This window comes from Pteropus vampyrus, unplaced genomic scaffold, assembly GCF_000151845.1.
Source record: "Pteropus vampyrus isolate Shadow unplaced genomic scaffold, Pvam_2.0 Scaffold40, whole genome shotgun sequence".
Taxonomy (NCBI): Eukaryota; Metazoa; Chordata; class Mammalia; order Chiroptera; family Pteropodidae; genus Pteropus; species Pteropus vampyrus.
Genome location: NW_011888821.1, coordinates 3992304 through 4009138, shown reverse-complemented (window position 1 = coordinate 4009138; position 16835 = coordinate 3992304). Strand labels below are relative to the sequence as shown.

Here is a 16835-nt window from a genome sequence, read left to right as displayed (position 1 = left end):
CCCAGTCCGGGGTACTTTGTCACGGCAGTCCAAGCACTCATGGCAAGCATGGACATTCAAAAAAACAACACAAAAAACATGCCAAACTACATATTGCCGACACTTGGTGGTACAAAGGCAGGTAGGTGTCAAGGATACTACTTACAAAGTGAGGTCTCATGACTGATATTCTCAAAGAGGATGTTCAAGGTCTGCAGCAGCTGAACGCACACGTAGCGGCCTGATTTCTGCCGCAGGATGTTCAGGAAGAAAACAAACATGTTCTTCTCCAGGAAGAAGCTAGGGAGGGAATGGGAAAGTGTCAGCGGTTTGCTTCCACATGTGAAAGTCCAAATCATCCTGGCTACATGCAGAGTGCCCATGTGTACTCCCACCCCCCAACGGCATCCGCAGAGCAGCCAGGCCACGTCGCCTGCCCGGCCTCGGCCGCTGTGCTATCCAGCTCCCACGATGCTGTCTTCCACCAAGGCCAATGCGACCTTTCAAACACTCCTCCCAGAATGTGAGAACAGTGCGGATTCTGGGAAGCAGTTAACTAGATTTCTGACAGAATGGGAAAGACCTTTACCTGCGAAATGATTACACAGTAATCTATGCTTATAAACCCGACAAGCAGAATTTTCCATCAAATATTTTATAGCCTTCGTTTTCCTAACTAAGCATTTCCTCGGCTCTCCATGTCTTTTGAGTGTTAACAACAACAATGGGAATTCCCCACAAAGGGGCAAGATAATGCTGAATATTAAGAGCTTTGGTTTCTAATTTGTCAAGTTTGTAGTTTCCATATCTAAGGAAAAAGAACTGGAAGGAAATAGAAGATGCTGGTGTGGTGGGGGACCCTAGGAGTTCCCACGTCTGCATTTGCCATTCTTGTTCTGGACGGGACATTTGTCTGTACACAACTTGGTGGCACTGGCTTTTGGGGGTACACATTGGCTCTTTTAGTCTTGAAAAGGAGACAGAACACCCTAGTGTCTTTCTTTAAAGGAAGAAAGCAATGTTTCTAGTTATATGTTCTCTGAATTTAAGCTAAGACCAGATAACCTCTCATCTGGGATACTCTAAACAAATTCCTGCAGTCAAGTGTGTCTGCTGGTTGACTTAGTTTTGTTGTCTCTCGCCCCTCAACTGTCAGCTGCATGGTGGCAGGGCTGTGGGCCTGTTTAAACCCATCAAAGTGTAAATGAATGAATAAATGACCTAAAAAAAGACCCCTAAAATCTTTTCCAACTCTGACTCTGGGAGCCATTCACATTGACCCCCCCCAGAATATTCCAATCATTTGACCTATTTTGTTTACCTTGTTTACAAGTATCACCCAACAAGCTCACAGCAACACAATGACGGTCCACTTAGGAACTCATCAAAATGTCTGTACCTAGAGCTTATCCAGCATGAAGTCCAAGGATCTGGATTTTTTAAAGCACCCCAGAGGAGCGGGGGAGGGGGGCTTCTTGGAAAAATGACTAATTCTAGGGCTGTGGCAAGGAAAATACAAGATGAGCCTAGAGCATCTTATAGTACCAAGAAGTCAGGAAGTGCTCAAAAAACAAAAGGACGGGGGCGTGTCAAAGGGACACAGGGACCAACCTGAAAGAGCACCCGATGGCCGAAGCTGGGACAAACTGAGCAACAAGATACACAATGCAGTATTGGATTATAATCCAAAGTGTAAAATAAATATCCATGAATTCATACTGATTAATGATTGACTAAATAAATAACTGGGGAGAAGAAACAAATCTTCCATGCAGAAGAATTTCAAATAATGCAGATACTCCTCCCTTCCAGAAGGTGAGGCTTAACTCCCACGCTCCCAGGTGGCATAGGTATTCCTCGAAAGTGTCAAGGTTGCCACAGACCAGAGGACACTAGGGAGATGTGACAACTAAATGCACTGCGGAAGACTGAATTGGGATCCTAGAGCAAAAAGAGGCTACTAATGGGAAAATCTGGCAAAATCCAAATCAAGTCTGGAGTTTATTCAATAATCAGGTACCGATATCAACTGCTCAAAAAATGCACCGCGGTAATCAAAGATATTAACAACGGTGGACACGAGGGAGGGGTATATGAGAACTTTCTGTACTATCTTCACGAATTACTCCAAAATAAAAAAGGTATTAAAAAAAAATTCTCTTGGGGACTCTGTTAGGCAGCCATTTAATTACTGGACCTCAAAGAGCTCAGGAGTTTTTTAAGCGGGCATTCTAGTAAACAGGGACACGGTTTCTAATCTTTAACGTGAGGGTCTCTCTCATTTCCAAAAATATAATGACCAACCAATTCCCCATGGATACTTAAAAGAAGCTAGTCCCATTTATAAGCAACGCCTTGCTTTATTACTCATGTTGTCCTCTGGGGATCATGGCCAGTGTCACAGGTTTACACTTTCCATAAGTAGCTTTATCTTAGTTAATCCTCCTGATGAAAATATAGAGCTATCCAGAAAATCAGCATAGCTAATAAGAATCCAAGTTGGAAAGAGAATACCTTTATTTTTTTTTTAAATGGGTTTTAAAGTGGCCTCAATACTTATAATTGAGATTGTTTTATATAAAAATATAAAACATTTTTGGTGGTTGTGTTTGATGGTTGTCATAACCCAACTTCTTCTGCACTCAGATCCTGAGCCAGGTCTACTGGGAATTAGTTCATAGTTAACAGCTTTTTCTTTTTAACTTTCCAACAGAGACACCTTTTTTTTTTTATTATGAACTGCTAACATTTCTTAGTGCCTATTCTATATCAGGCGCTAGGCAAGAAACTCTCTCTCTCCTTTAAAAATGAAGAAACTGAGGCTGGCCTAAGATTGCTCATCTAGGAAGCACAAGAATAAAGACAAACTCTTGTGTGGGTTCCAGCAGGAGGCACTGCTTCAACACCTCACTAACAGCTGTGTGACCTTAGCCACAACTGGGACAACGGGGCCTCCACCCTGGGTCCTGAGAGACGCAGGGGGATTATCTCATCAAGAGCTCGGCACTGAGCCTCGTCCATCAATAAACACAAAACAAGTCCACCCTTAGAGTCTCTCCCAGGGCAGGGTCCTTTTGGGTCCCTTAGAGTCTAAGCATCCAGGACACTGTCTCCTTCCTTGGAGATGATAATCAGACACCACTGGGAAAATGATCCACGATGTTGTCAGATTTTCTAGAGAGATTCATTTCCATAATTACCCCATTTTCAGCTTCCATTTCTACAGTGTTTCAAGGACATTTTACATAGATAGAGAGGTAGAGATATATATTTGTGTAAGACCAAATTGACGTGAAATTCTGACATCAGAAATGACTCCTGATATCCATTTAGAAAAATATTCAAAAGAAGAAGAATCAAAAAACATCAGAAACCCTTACTCAAATACAGAGCTGTCATTCTGATCTCCCCAAATCAGGATCTCGGTGATGGAACGGATGGTCTCCACCAGCAGGTTCCGGTTCTGTTCTGTGACTGTAGTGTTTTTGGTCAAAACGTGGTACAGATACCTGAGAGAAAGGAAAGATTACCAACTGACATGAAAGCCAGGCTCAATGACCATTAGCAATACTTGGGGGACAATATGGCTGTGCTTTTTCAGATCCAGTTAGCACTATTTCCATTCAGATGAGACAGAACTCACCACTCAAGAAAAATGGCTTTGAAGCATTAGATAACCGGGGACACACCAATCCCAACTGAGGTATAAGAATGGTCAAGCCCTTGAAGACAGCCACCCTCAATCATAAGAGAATCACCTGGAGAGCTGGATAAAGTGGGATTATGGGAGCCCACCTGGAGATTCAGATTCAGGGGGGCTGAGGGAAGAGCAGGCACTGGTCTTTTTCACATGCTCCCAGGTGATTCTGATGCTCATGGAGCATGTAGAGAAACATGGCTTAGGGTTGAATGCCTAACATAAGACCCACAAGAGGTAGGGCCACAGTTTAGGGAGGGTGGGTCTCAAGCGAGGTAAAAATCACGTGCAATCAAGATTACCCTTGGATTGCCCATAATCCCCCATAAAGTGCAGACTGCCCATCGGAACTGATGGCTCACATGAACTGGGTTGCTTGCAGGGCACCTATCTTATCTGTTGAGCACAGCTTGTTGAATTCACAAAGTCAAGTGGGCCTGAGACCATGGCACTGTACCTCACCCACCCATATGGTCCTGGAAGGCTTACGTTGCTCCAGACTTGTGCTAGCGGCTGGGGCAGAGACAAGAAGGCCCAGGCCAGTCCTCTACTGGCGGTGAGGGTAACTGAAAGAGTCGCTGAGGCCCGTTGTAAGCAGGAGCCCAGGAGCCTTTTAAGAGGCAGCACTGCCAGAGCCCACAGACTGAGGTAATTTCAGCTTCTGTGGAAGCCTCAGACTTGGGAAGGACAAGGGGATATGAAGAAGGAGCGACTCATCTCCCGACTTATTATCACCACCTTCAGTTTGGGGGTGGGGGCTGGTGAAACCAAGACAGGGAAAGATTGGAGAGTCGAAAATCTCTAAAAACTGGGAAGAGGTAGAACCTTGAAGATGGAACAATAAGGAACAATCTGCTGCTTAAGGAAGCTGGGTTTGAATTAAAAAATGCCTGCAAATTTACCATGCAATAACTAGAACAGAAATCTCCACAAACGGAAGTCACTACCTGGGCCCAAATCTACCGCAAGGCTGCACGTGGGAGCAGAGGCCAGTTTCCCTCTGTGATAAGGCAACTCCATGGCACTGAACCGCCCTGGACGAACCGCCAGGGGGATCCACTCAGAAATCTCTCGTCATGTGTCCTTGACTCATCCTCCCCAAGAGACTCAAAGAGCAGAGTTTTTCAAATTGTGATTCACTGGCCTCCTGCATCAGAATCACCTAAGCTGCAGATGCTAGTTCCCTACCCCCAGACCCAGGGAACTGACTCGCGGGTGTGTTACGTGCCGGTGAGTCGGCTCCGACTCCTGGCGACCCTATGAATGAGCGCTGTCTGCAATGTCCTGTCCTCCACAGCCCTGCTCCACTCCTGTATACTCAGGCCTGTGGTTTCTTTTAGAGAGTCAATCTATGTCATATTCAGTCTTGCTCTTTTGCTGCTGCCTTCTGTTTTTCCCAGCATTATTGTCTTTTCCTAAGAACCCTGCCTTCTCGTGGTGTGCCCAAAATAGGACAGCTTCAGGTGTGTCATTTTCGCCTCCAGTGACGTTTCAGGCTTAATTTGCTCTAGGACCAGTTGTTCGTCTTTCTGGCAGTCCCGGGTGTCTGTAGAGCTTTCCTCCAACACCATATTTCAAATGAATCAATTTTTTTCCCCATCAGCCTTCTTCAATGTCCAACTTTCACATCTTTGCATCGTAATTAGAAATACGAGGGTGTAGATGATCATAGCCTTGGCCTTTAATGACACATCTGTGCTCTTGGTGATCTTTCCCGATTCTTCCATTGCTGCCCTTCTGAGTCTCAACCCTCTTTTGACTTCCTGGCTGCAGTCACCATTTGAATTGACAACTGGACCAAAGTTAGCAAAATCTTTAACAATTTCAGTGTCTTCACTGTCTATGTTAAAGTTGTGCGTTTCTTCTGTAGTCATGATCTTCGTCTTCTTGATATTCAAACGCGAGTCCCACTCTTGGCATTTTCTCCTTTCGCTTTCATTGGAAGTTGTTTCAGATCACTGCTACTTTCTACCAGTAAGATGGTGTCATCTGCACATCGTAAGTTATTGATATTTCTTCCACGAATTTTCATTCCTCCTTCCTCTGGGTCTAACCCAGTTTTCCGTACGGTATGTTCTGCATACAGATTAAACAAATAGGGAGATAAAATGCACCCTTGTTTGACACCTTTGTCTCCGTACTCTGTCCTGGAAACCATTCTGTCTCCGTACTCTGTCCTGACAGTGGCTTCTTGTCCACAACACAGATTGCACATCAGGACCCATTGGTTTCAGAGCAACCCACAGACTCCTGGGTGCAGGGCCCCAAATCTGCATTTTGAACAAGCTTCCACTAAAGTTTCAGAGCCATTGAGTCACTCACACTGTGGCCATCAGTGATACTCCATGCGGTCCACAGCATACCCACTCCCTGCTGTGACAGGCACTGTTGGTGCCATGGGAGAGGCAGATCCTCCCCGCTCTGGTATTTCCTTCCACGTAGAGGATAACAGCGATGAGCATCACGCTATCATACCTCAGGCCCCATGCGAGGCAGTGGCCTCAGTGAGTGGGTCTGCTCCAAAGACCCCTGGTAGGGATAGTAGAGTTTAAAACTTTAGGACTAGTCTATGGCCATGCTACCCTGAACAAGCCCGATCCCATCTGATCTCGGAAGCTAAGCAGGGTTGGGCCTGGTTAGTATTTGGATGGGAGACCATCTAGGAAGACCAGGTGCTGTAGGCACTAAAAAAAAATAAAATAAATAAATAAGGGACTGTAAATTGACAAGGTCCTTGCAATCTGTGAGGTCAACCAAAGGTTGCCTTGCCTAAAAAAATAAAATAAATAAATAAATAAATAAATAAAACCTTTAGGACTAGCCCTGACGTCTATACACTGTGCTTTCTGCCCGGAATGCCCTTGCTGCAACTCTTACTCCTATTTCAAAACCCAGTGCAGGCAGCTCTTGGTAAAGCACTCCTTACAGAACCTCCCCAGCCTCCTGCCCAAGTGGGTTTGATTGTTCCCTCCTCTCTGGCACCTCCGTAACCATATGCATTTGCTGCTGCACAGACCAACCTCATTTGCAATGATCTGCCTCCCTGACTAGACTTGAGTCCGTCAAGGTCAGCATTATCATCTTATTGATCTTGGTGACCCCAATATACTCCAAAATGTCTGGTACACAGTAAGTGCTCAGTGAGTGCTGAATGGGGGGTGGGGGGTGGTAGGGGACTGTCGTCATAAACATAAGGTACATCAGAGCATTCAAAGACTGAACACAGTCGAGGGTCCAAAAGTCAAACACAGCGAGTATCAGCAAGTGGTGAGAAGCTCAGGCTTTTAGAGTCCGACAGACAGACTTGGAGTTGACCTCCGGCCCTGCCACTTCCGACCTGTGGCCTTGGATGAGGCACTTCTCTCTGGAGCTCAGCTTCCATAAAGCAGTGGTAACATTCAAAGCCCTCTCACTGGGTTGCTCCAGGGATTTGATGTGATAATGCACAAAAAGAGCCAAGCATGGCATGTGAAACACAGTAAGCACTCAACAGATACAGAGGTAGCAGCTACTACTATTATCATGTTGTGGTTGTTACATGGGGGCTGTTATTAACATCATTATTAAGTTATACAAGGAATATTCCAGAACTTAGGAAGGAGAGATCAGGCTGGATCTAAACAGTCATAAAGAGACGTTAAGGGAACAGTTACGGGAAGGTACAGAGAAACCAGAGCAGGAAGTAGAAAATCTAGTCTTAGCTGGGTGATCTTGAGCAAGGCACTTAATCTCTGGGAACTTCAGTTCTCTCACCAGTAAGATGGGAGAAACAGCAGTACCATGATGCTTTCGTGCCTGCACATTATGGTGTTGTTAGGAGGAATAAGTGAGTAAAAAGATAGATATCTAAGCGGGCAGTTACTATCTACGACACAAGTGCTGGCTATTATTATTGTTGTTATCATCGCTGCTTCATTAAATAACCTCTGGAAAAAATTCTAGTAACTATGAGGAGGCCCTTACAGACAAACCCAGGGGAAAGAGCAGGGTAGTAAGTCCTGAAAAGAAAATTCTAGAAGCTCCCATGTGTGGCGCGTGGCCTATATGCCTGGTTCTGTGTGAAGGGCTTCGCATGTTCATACTTCGCAGTAACCTGGGGATGTGCAAATCGTGATCGCCGCACAAGCCAGGACAGCGAGTGAGGGGCATTCAGGAGCTCGGCCACAGCCAAAGGGCCACGGAGCCTGGTCTGAGAGTTCCAGCTGTTCCAGCTGTCCTTCCAACACATGTTGGCCCTTTGCCTATTGCAGTGGAGCAATTCTGCTGGGTATATGGTGACATTGCATTGGGGCTTTATTGCATAATAACTGAAGTGAGTGCCTCTTCATATATTTATGGCTATTTGAATATCTTCTGCAAGGTCCTCGTGCAAGTCTTTTTGCTCATTTTTTATTAGGTGGAGTTACCTTTTTCTTATTTATTTGTTGGAGTTCTTTATATATTGTGAACACAAATCCTGTACTGGATATGCATATGACAAATATTTTCTCTGAATGTGGCTTGCCTTTTCACTCTCTTTATAGTGGTCTTTTGATGAGCAGAAGTTCTTAATTTTAATGTAGTCCAGTTTATCAGTCTTTCCCTTCGATAGTGTTTATCGAGCTTAAGAAATCCTTCCCAACTCAAAGGTCATGAAGAAATGCTGTTATCTCTAAAAAAAAAAAAAAAGTCACTGCTTTCCCTTTCACGCTTTGACTTAGAGTACACCTAGAACTGATTTTTATGTTTGGTGTGAGGTATTGGCCAAAATTTATTGTTTTCTATATGAATATCTAGTTCATTCATCATCATTTACTGAAAAGGTCCTCGTTTCTCCAATGCACTGCAATGTCACCTTTGTCATTAATCAGGCGACTACACGTGGGACTTTCTGGATGCTCCAGTTCCACTGATGTATTTGTTTACTTTTGTGCCAATACCATACTGTCCGATTACTACAGCTTTATAATAAATCTTGCTATGTGACAGTGAAAGTCCTCCGACTTCTTTCCTTCCTTTTTTTTTTCATTACTGTATTGGCTATTCTTGGCCCGTTGCATTTCCATATAAATTTAAAAATCACCTACTCCATTTCCACAAAAATACCTAAGATTTCCTTTAAGGCTGACCTAAATCTATAGCTAAATATGGAGAGAATGATATCTTTACAGTAGTGTAACATGACATTCACCACATTTCTTTCAATGTTTGCTGGAGAGGGGTCTTGCATATCTTTTGTTAGATTTATTCCTACGTATTTGATGTTTTTTGATGCTATAGTAAATTGTAGTGTTTGAAATATTCATTTTCTAAATGTTTATTGCTGGTAAATAGAAATATGCATTAGATCTCAAACTCCGAAGTTCTATGATGATTGTATGTGTACCTGCTCATCTTTTCTCTCCACAATGCCCAGTACACTGTTTTAGATAATGTTTTAGAACAGCAGTTCCCAACCTTTTTGCCACCAGGGACTGGTGCTCCTCTGAGAATCTAGTGCCTGAAGGTTTGAGGTAGAGCTTAGGCGGTGATGCTAGTGCTGGGGAGCGTCTATAAATACAGTTGAAGCTTCACTGGCTCACTGCTAACCTGCTATGCAGCCCGGCTCCTAACAGGTGACAGACCAGTACCAGTCCACAGCCTGGGGGTTGGGAACCCTTGTTTTAGAAGAGACTCTCAATGTATGTTTGCTTAAATGTACTGGTGGGGAGGGGAGGGGAAGAAGCCTAAGGGATTAGGATTTAATATTTTAATAATGTATCTAATCCCGCTGTTTTGGAAAATCAAGTAATTCAACCACCTCCAGGATATTAACATAGTTTAATAACTTTAATAACTTTCTGTTTAGAAATGTAACACTCGTTTTAGAAAGGTTGGAAACTTCAGCAACAACAAAAGAGAAATGACAACTGTCAATCATGCCCAGAGATGAGCGCTGCCAGAAATACAAGGTATTTCCCTGGGTCTTTTCCTTTGCTATGGATATTTATACAGTTGAGTTCATGTTGTATGTCAATTTCCAAGCCCATCTTTTCTTCTTACCTCTGGCTAAACTAAAAGCATTTTTTTTTTTTTGTTATTGATAACTGTTGCAAACATCTATATGGCTACACAGTATACCATTGAAAAGACAAACACTGGCAGTTACTCTTCTGCTGAGCATTAGGATTTTTAAGCCTTTAGATGATCAACAATGTTACGAACAAAGCTGTGTCCCTATCTCAGATAAGTTTCCCAGGACGGAGTGATTGGACATTTAACTACAGCAAATGAAGACTTTTCTCTTACAATCCAACAACTGTTACAATGATAACATTTTCCCTCAAACTCTGTGTGCACATTTTTATTATCATCATCACCAGAGCTGCTGCAGCCTCCTACTGCCAGATCCTGTTCTGAGTGTCTCAGATGCAGTCACTCATTAAACCCAGTTGATGCTCTGGAGAGCTGAGGTTCTCGGAAGCTAGAACCTGCCCAGAGTCCCTACAGAGAGAACCCAGGCAGTCTGACTCCAGACCCCATGCTTATAACCATCATAGTATAGAAAATGCAAACGATGAAGTAAACAACACTTTTCTTAGCCAATCATTTACATGAAGTTATGAATGCCTGGCATACAAGAAAATCAAATAGATAAACAAGCCAAAAAGGCATGAAAATAAGTATCAGATCTTAAGGCAAGTCTTATAACTGGCCCTTACTCCATTTCTTCAGAAAACAGCCAGCATTACCATATCTCTAACAGAAGCTCTATAGAATGTAAAATCCCAATATCAGACCCTTGCATATTACCAAACTCTACCATAAGAGATGAGCTTAAGAGTCTGAAATGCCTGGAGACTGGAGAACTGCTGCCTATTGCCAATGTGCGATCAACACACTAGAGGCTCATCACCTAGGACTATAGACAGTAAACAAATCCTACCCCAACAGACCCTGCTTTCTCAAGAGAGTTACTTACTTCACAAGTTAAACCATTACAGTTAATAACAATTATGTCCACTTCAGAGATAGATATACTAAGTTCAAGTTCATACAAGTTTTATAACTTGTAACATAATATAGCTTTTAGGATGCTCCTGTTGGAAGAGCCTGAAACCTTCTGCAAGCTACAGTGTGAGAAAGGACAAGTGACGTGACAAAGGCCTCAGGGGCTAGAAATCCATTGCCCCAAAGCACATCCCCCCAAAATAATGATATCTGGTGTGGAGGAAAGGGCGGGTACACGGAGCCTGTGTCTGTTTGGCCTCCTCAGCACCAAGGCAGAGATGTCTCAGATATTCCCCAGAGTGTCCCACTCTGTGCCTTGAAAACCTTCATTTGGTCAGCATTCAGCCTTCTGGCCAGAAGGACAAGGAGAAGCTCCATCCAGCATGGAACCACATTAGAGGCTTAGAGAAGGGTATTACAGGTGGTGCTTCCCCTGATGAATCACCCTGAAAGATGTCAAGCAGGGCCGGCGAGTGAGACCGGGTCTGAGATGCCAGGGAGCTGGCAATCATGGCCGATGTGTAGGCAGGGCTTTTGGCCCTAGAAAAACTCACAGCTCCAGCACGGACACTGTGACCAAACTGGCAAGGACAGGCTGTTGTTAAGAAAAGCTTGGCAAGAACTTGCCTCTTTTGTTCATCCTGTGACAAATATTTGTTGATCACTTACTACATGCCAGGCCCTGTGCCGGCATCTGACAATTTTCAGGTGAACAAGCCACATACATCCCTGTCCTCATGAAGCTTATATTCAAATTGGGAGACAGACAACCTAATATATAACTGAGTAAGACCATTTCTGACGGCAAAAGGACATGCCTGAAGAACGCTGGCCAGCTTTCTAGGGATAAAGCTTGAAGAGCTCAGAGCATCTAACAGCTATTCTAACTCTTTGGCTATGAGAAGACTGTATACAATAATGTGTTAATTGAGTGAGACAGTGAGAACAAGAACATGCGAAGTTAGAGAAGATGGTAAAACTTTTTCTTAGCTGATGTTACCAGGGCAATTTTTATGGAAGAACTGGTATTTCGAGGATACAGTTAAGCATTTGGATAGGCAAAAAGAGGAGGGGAGTTCTAGTGGAGGGAACAAAGATGCAGACAGGTGGGCATATGAGATGCGTATAACAGTGAGTATGAAGGACCATCAGTGTGAAATGGCACAGAAATAGCCTTGGATTACAGTGGACTGCTACCCTAATTTACCAGAAGATGGCAGCAGTCCCCCGAGTGGACACTCACCTCCAGTTTTGCCTCCTCCAATCCATTCTCCAACTTTGGCAGGCCCACAGCACTGCTCTGGTTAAAAACTTTCAATGGCTCCCCACTGGTCTCAGCCTAATGTTCTAATTCCATACCATGATTTACAGGGCCCAGCAGGACCTGGCCTCTGTCACCTCTTCCACCTTATTTCTCTCCTCTAGGGTACTACACGTCCTCCTCGCCCATGTGCATACACAGCCCTTACTGAACAACCCAGGTCTCTCTCCACCAGGCTTCTCAAACACTGCTTCCTCTGCCTGAGCGTCCTCCCTTCCACCCTGCACCCCACCACCTCAGTACGGTGATAACCACTCATCCTTCAAGTCTCCATTTAAATGGGTGTCCAGCCACCAAGGATGCTCCTATTCTAGAGCCTGGCTTTGAGGACCCTCCTCTGTGCTACCAAACCAGATGGTTGGGAATAGAGTCTGGAGCACTCTGAAGGCCTAGAAAAACTTAGACTTGACATAGTGGGTGCCTTGGACCCACCACGGGGAATAGAATATTCTAAGAAAATGAATCTGGCAATATTGTACCCCAAGCTTTAAAAATAATCAGTGCTATCTTAGACAAAAGTTGAATATACCAATTAGGTGAACATCTGCCTGCTGGGTATACATTCTCTATCTCTTCGGGTAATAATTCCTAATTTTCCTATGGGGAACCACCCCTTCCTCTCATTCTCTGACCACTAGCTTGGGTGGAACTGATGCCACCCGAGCACCAGGGAAAGGCCAATTAGAGCACCCCACAATCCCTGCCATAGTCACTAGTTCAGGGATGGGCATGAGATCCCAGGTTGGTTTAACAATACTTAATTCTGGACTTCTGCTAGCAATACTAAGAAAAGAAGCTTTTCCCAGGGATTGCTAAGCTGATATGATGTAAGCCTGGAGCCTGCTGAGAATTGCACCAATACAGGAGAAAGGAGAGATCAGAACTGGAAACAGGAAGATATTGATGGCTTCACCTGAACACCTGGACTTAGCCACGGCTTAGCCAGGACAGACTGTTCAGTGACAGGAGCCAATCGGTTCCATTTGGGGCTTAAGGCAATTCCTTCTGGGTTTATGTCATTTGCACCCAAGAATCTTAAACCATACAAAAGGGTGATCGGAATTATGACAATCACACATCACAAGAACAAAAAAGTTTCATCAGTTGTGGACTCACAGTTCCCGGTTCAGGTGATGTTTCAGTAGCAATCACTTGACTCTCATTAAAGGTTCTGCTCAGCGATATGCATTTGTTAGTAAATGTCACAGCCTCACCACTAGTCTGGGCAATAAACCACCATGACATGTAGCAAATAATCTCTCAGTATTTCAATCTGCTTCAACTAAATCATGAACTCGATTCAGTACACAAAGATCACAGGCACACAGTTTTCCATTGTTTAGCAAAAGTAAAACACTGTCTAACATGAAAATTCCTTTCTAGTCTGAAAGCTGGGAATATTATGTAGAATAACGTGGTTCAAAAAGGGTTTCTAGCTCTCCAGACTATCTGTTTTCTGTAAATCTCAAACTGTTCTTAAAAATTAAATCCATTAAAAAAGGGGAGGCATTCACAGATGCTTTGTGTGCCCTCAAAAAATGTCAATTCTAAATTCTTTTATACATCTTAATATTTTCTTTTACATATCTTAATCTCTCTTAGGTCAGGGCAAGAGTGCATTAGAAACTGTCACCTGTCATTAGTAGGCGGACCAATCTGTACCACATCCCCAGGACTTTCTCAGTTTTAATACTTAAAGTCCCATGCATTGGGAAACCCCTCAGTCCCAGGCTCACCAGGATGCTTGGTTGCCCCACGTGTCAGATGAAGCCCAAGCCTCATTCCACCTCCAGCCTCGTTTTCCATAACTACCAGTCTCACCTTGAACCCCACAAATCCTAGGGTACCCCTCATCCCCTCCCCGCAAAACACATACAGCCTGCTGCCCCACATGGTGGTTCCTGCTCATCCCTGAAGACTCCACTCTGGTGCTGCCTCCTCCAGAAAGCTTCCAAAAAGGTTCCCACAGAACCCTGTGCCTACAGCGGTCCCAGCACCTGCCATGCAGTGCAGTCACTGGCTCTATGGCTCTCTTCCATCAGCCTGCAAAATCCTTCAGAGAATGAGCTATTCTGTACCTAAAACCCAAGATGTTTACTAGCAGAGCCAAATGAAAACCATCACCAGTATTGGGGTAGGCACTGGCTGTTTATAGCACTCTTTTCCAAGTCACCTTGGGATCTACTAAGCCCCACACCAGTACACAAATCGCCAGGTTATTCAGGCTGTAATATGGATTAAGCTGATCGGCCTGATTCAGGGCAGGTAGCTCAGATTTCCAAAAAGGGCCCGATGGCCATGCGACCTAAACAATTATTTGGGCGGTTCCCAGGGTACTTCGAAGGAACCTGAGAACCTTTACCATTCCCTGGCTGGCAGGAGGGTGAAGATATCCCATTGGGCAGTGAGACTCAACCCAGTTGAAAGTCTCCCAAATCGACTTACAAGGAAGTTTTATTCAAAAAGACAGTGTAATGAGTACAAGTACCCAAGTCAAATCCTGGCTTTGACATTTTTCAGCTATTGTCATTTGGGGACAAGTACTTAACCTCTTTGAACCTTAGCTTCCACTTTCTTATAACTCATAGACTCGTGAGGACTAGAGGAAAAACAACACACAGGAAGTCCTTAGCAAGTACCTGGCACAGAAAATGCATTCAATAAATACTAAAGTAATTTAAAAGGGTTAGAGACAGGCAGTTAGGTGAGAGCCTGCAGGTACCTGGGTGCTGGCAGGAGGCCCAACCCCCGTCCCTTTCTTAGCCACATCCACCCACTCTCTACATTCCTGAAATCCTTAAGCCCTTCCCTTTCCCGTCCAGCTGCCCTCCCTTTTAAGATTACTGCTTCCCTACACACACCCCCTCTTTGTCCTGGGCCTCTCTCCTCCCCATATCTTCTCACACCACCACTCCCTAAAACCATCCCTCACCCTGGATCTGCCCTCCTGCCCCCCGACTCTCTGAGATCCAGACATTTATTAAATGCATGCTCCATGCTAGAAAGGTCATAGCTGAGAATCACAGCACCCCCGCCCCTGGCCAAATGAGAAGCCCCCAACTAATTTCCTTCCCACCAATCCTTTCCATGGACCCCTGTCTCCCTCCCACTGTTCCCCACCTCCCCGCTCAATCCTTCTTCTTTCCCATCAGTAATCTTGGGAGCTCCCTCTGGAAACCAGCCTATTTCTTACCACCAAAGGTTTGCCTCCTCCTCCACCCAACTTCCCCTCCGCCACCCCCGCCCCCAGCTAGATTTCCCTCCCTGAAGTTATTCCTTCCTCAAAGATATCTATTTTCCATAGCCCCAACCCCCGCTGGAAAAATCCTAGGCTTGGCCTCTATGTTCTGCAGCTCTCCCCAGTTCATTCATTTTTTTTTTCACTTTTTAAGTATTTATTGAGCTCCTACTATGTGCCAGGCATAGCGCTAGATGCTGGGAATACAACTCTGAACAAAGCAAGCAGTCTCTGCCCTCCTGGAGATACTAATTTAGTAGCCGACAGAAAAGTGGTAAAAACAAACAGGATAACTGCAGATAGTAGAGATGCATTGATGGTGTGGGGGAAGTACTTTAGGTGGGTGGTCTGGGAAGGCCTTGCCTAACTGATAAGTACAGCTACCACTACTGGCCACCTACTGTGTAACAGACACTGGGTCAATTTCTTTCAGTGCATGACACAACGGAATCCTTGCACAACGTTTCACCATCCCCACTTGCAGATGGGGAACCAGAGGCTCAGAGAGGTGAAGTAATTTGTCCAAGGTCACACAGCCATTAAGTGGTGGAATCAGAATTTGAATACAGGTCTGACTGCAGAGCCACTCTGTGTACTCCTCCTCCTTACCTGGACCCTGTTTGCACCTGTCCTCCCCCCAGAGCTCTAGTTCTGACAGTTCCTCACTAGACTCCTCCAAGAAAATTGTTTTTTAATTATTGCTCTTCATTGAGTACCTGTATGCGCTTCCAGCTTTACGAGCATTCTCTCAACCAACCCTCAAGACAATAGTACAAAGCCGGTGCTGTCACAATTCGTTTTACAACTGAGGAACCTGAGGCCTAAATTTACACATAGATTCGAATCCAGATCTGTCCGACTCCTGGATCCAGACCTCTGACCCTCGACCCCCCAGCTGTCCAGCCTAAGAAGTACGACCCCGGAAAACTTGGTGCCCACGATCTGTCCCAACGAGAACGAAATCTGCGTCTGTAAACTAAAATCTCATGCCCTTCCTTTATAGATGGGGATACTGAGACTCTGAGAAGCTAAGCGACTTGCCCAAGGTCACACAGCGAGGAGTGACGGGATCAGTGTTCGAACCCAGGCGCCCTGACTCCAGAGCCCTCCCTCTTAACTACCGTACAGCCTTTCCCGGGCGGCTCTCTCCGCCCTCCACCACCGCTCTCACATCCCCCAGGACCCCCGGCCAGGGGCTATGCTCCTCGATCCCCGTGTCCAGCCCCGCGGCCTCCCACCTCCGTCCCCAATACACTCACTTGAGGTGGTCCAAGGAGTGGATGTTGCGGGAAGACTTGCCATGGCCCCCGCCCACCCAGCTCCGCGAGCGGCCAAACATGTTGGCGGCCCCGGCCCGTCGCTCGCCTCACGGTCTCATGCTCCAGCGGCCGAGCGGCCGGGAGCCCGCGGCGGCAACGCAAGCCGCGGAGGTGGTGAAGAGACCGCCAACCACCTTCCTCCCCGGCCCACAGCCCTGCACTGACATTCAGCCGGAACCGGCCGTTCGACCGTCGCGCTTTACGGCCGCCGCCACAAGGAATGCTGGGAAATGCAGTTCACCTGCGAGGCCTCAATCGCCGGGACTCTGCGAACCAACTACAAGACCCGGCGTGCATCGCTCAGCTGCGAGA

At 45.4% G+C, this 16835-nt stretch overlaps 1 protein-coding gene and 1 non-coding gene across 12 annotated transcripts in view; one reads left to right on the top strand and one right to left on the bottom strand.

Moving 5' to 3' along the window:
- Positions 1-16707, bottom strand: part of CLEC16A (C-type lectin domain containing 16A) — a 205279-nt gene extending 188572 nt beyond the window's left edge. For 4 of the 11 annotated variants that reach the window (XM_023529616.1, XM_023529617.1, XM_011358363.2 and 1 more), the window contains exons 1-3: positions 16464-16706; positions 3360-3488; positions 146-279 (exon numbers count right to left, since the gene is read on the bottom strand). In XM_023529616.1, the coding sequence (XP_023385384.1) occupies positions 146-279; positions 3360-3488; positions 16464-16543 (343 nt within the window). In that variant the 5' untranslated portion in view covers positions 16544-16706. Of the gene's footprint in view, positions 1-145; positions 280-3359; positions 3489-4623; positions 5775-16463 lie in introns of those variants that run through there. The other 7 variants (XM_011358362.2, XM_011358364.2, XM_023529624.1 and 4 more) reach the window with 4 other exon arrangements.
- LOC111738576 lies at positions 6242-6360 on the top strand. The gene has a single exon (XR_002779889.1). It is a non-coding gene; the product is annotated as a 5S ribosomal RNA (ribosomal RNA).
- Positions 16708-16835: the final 128 nt, after the last annotated feature.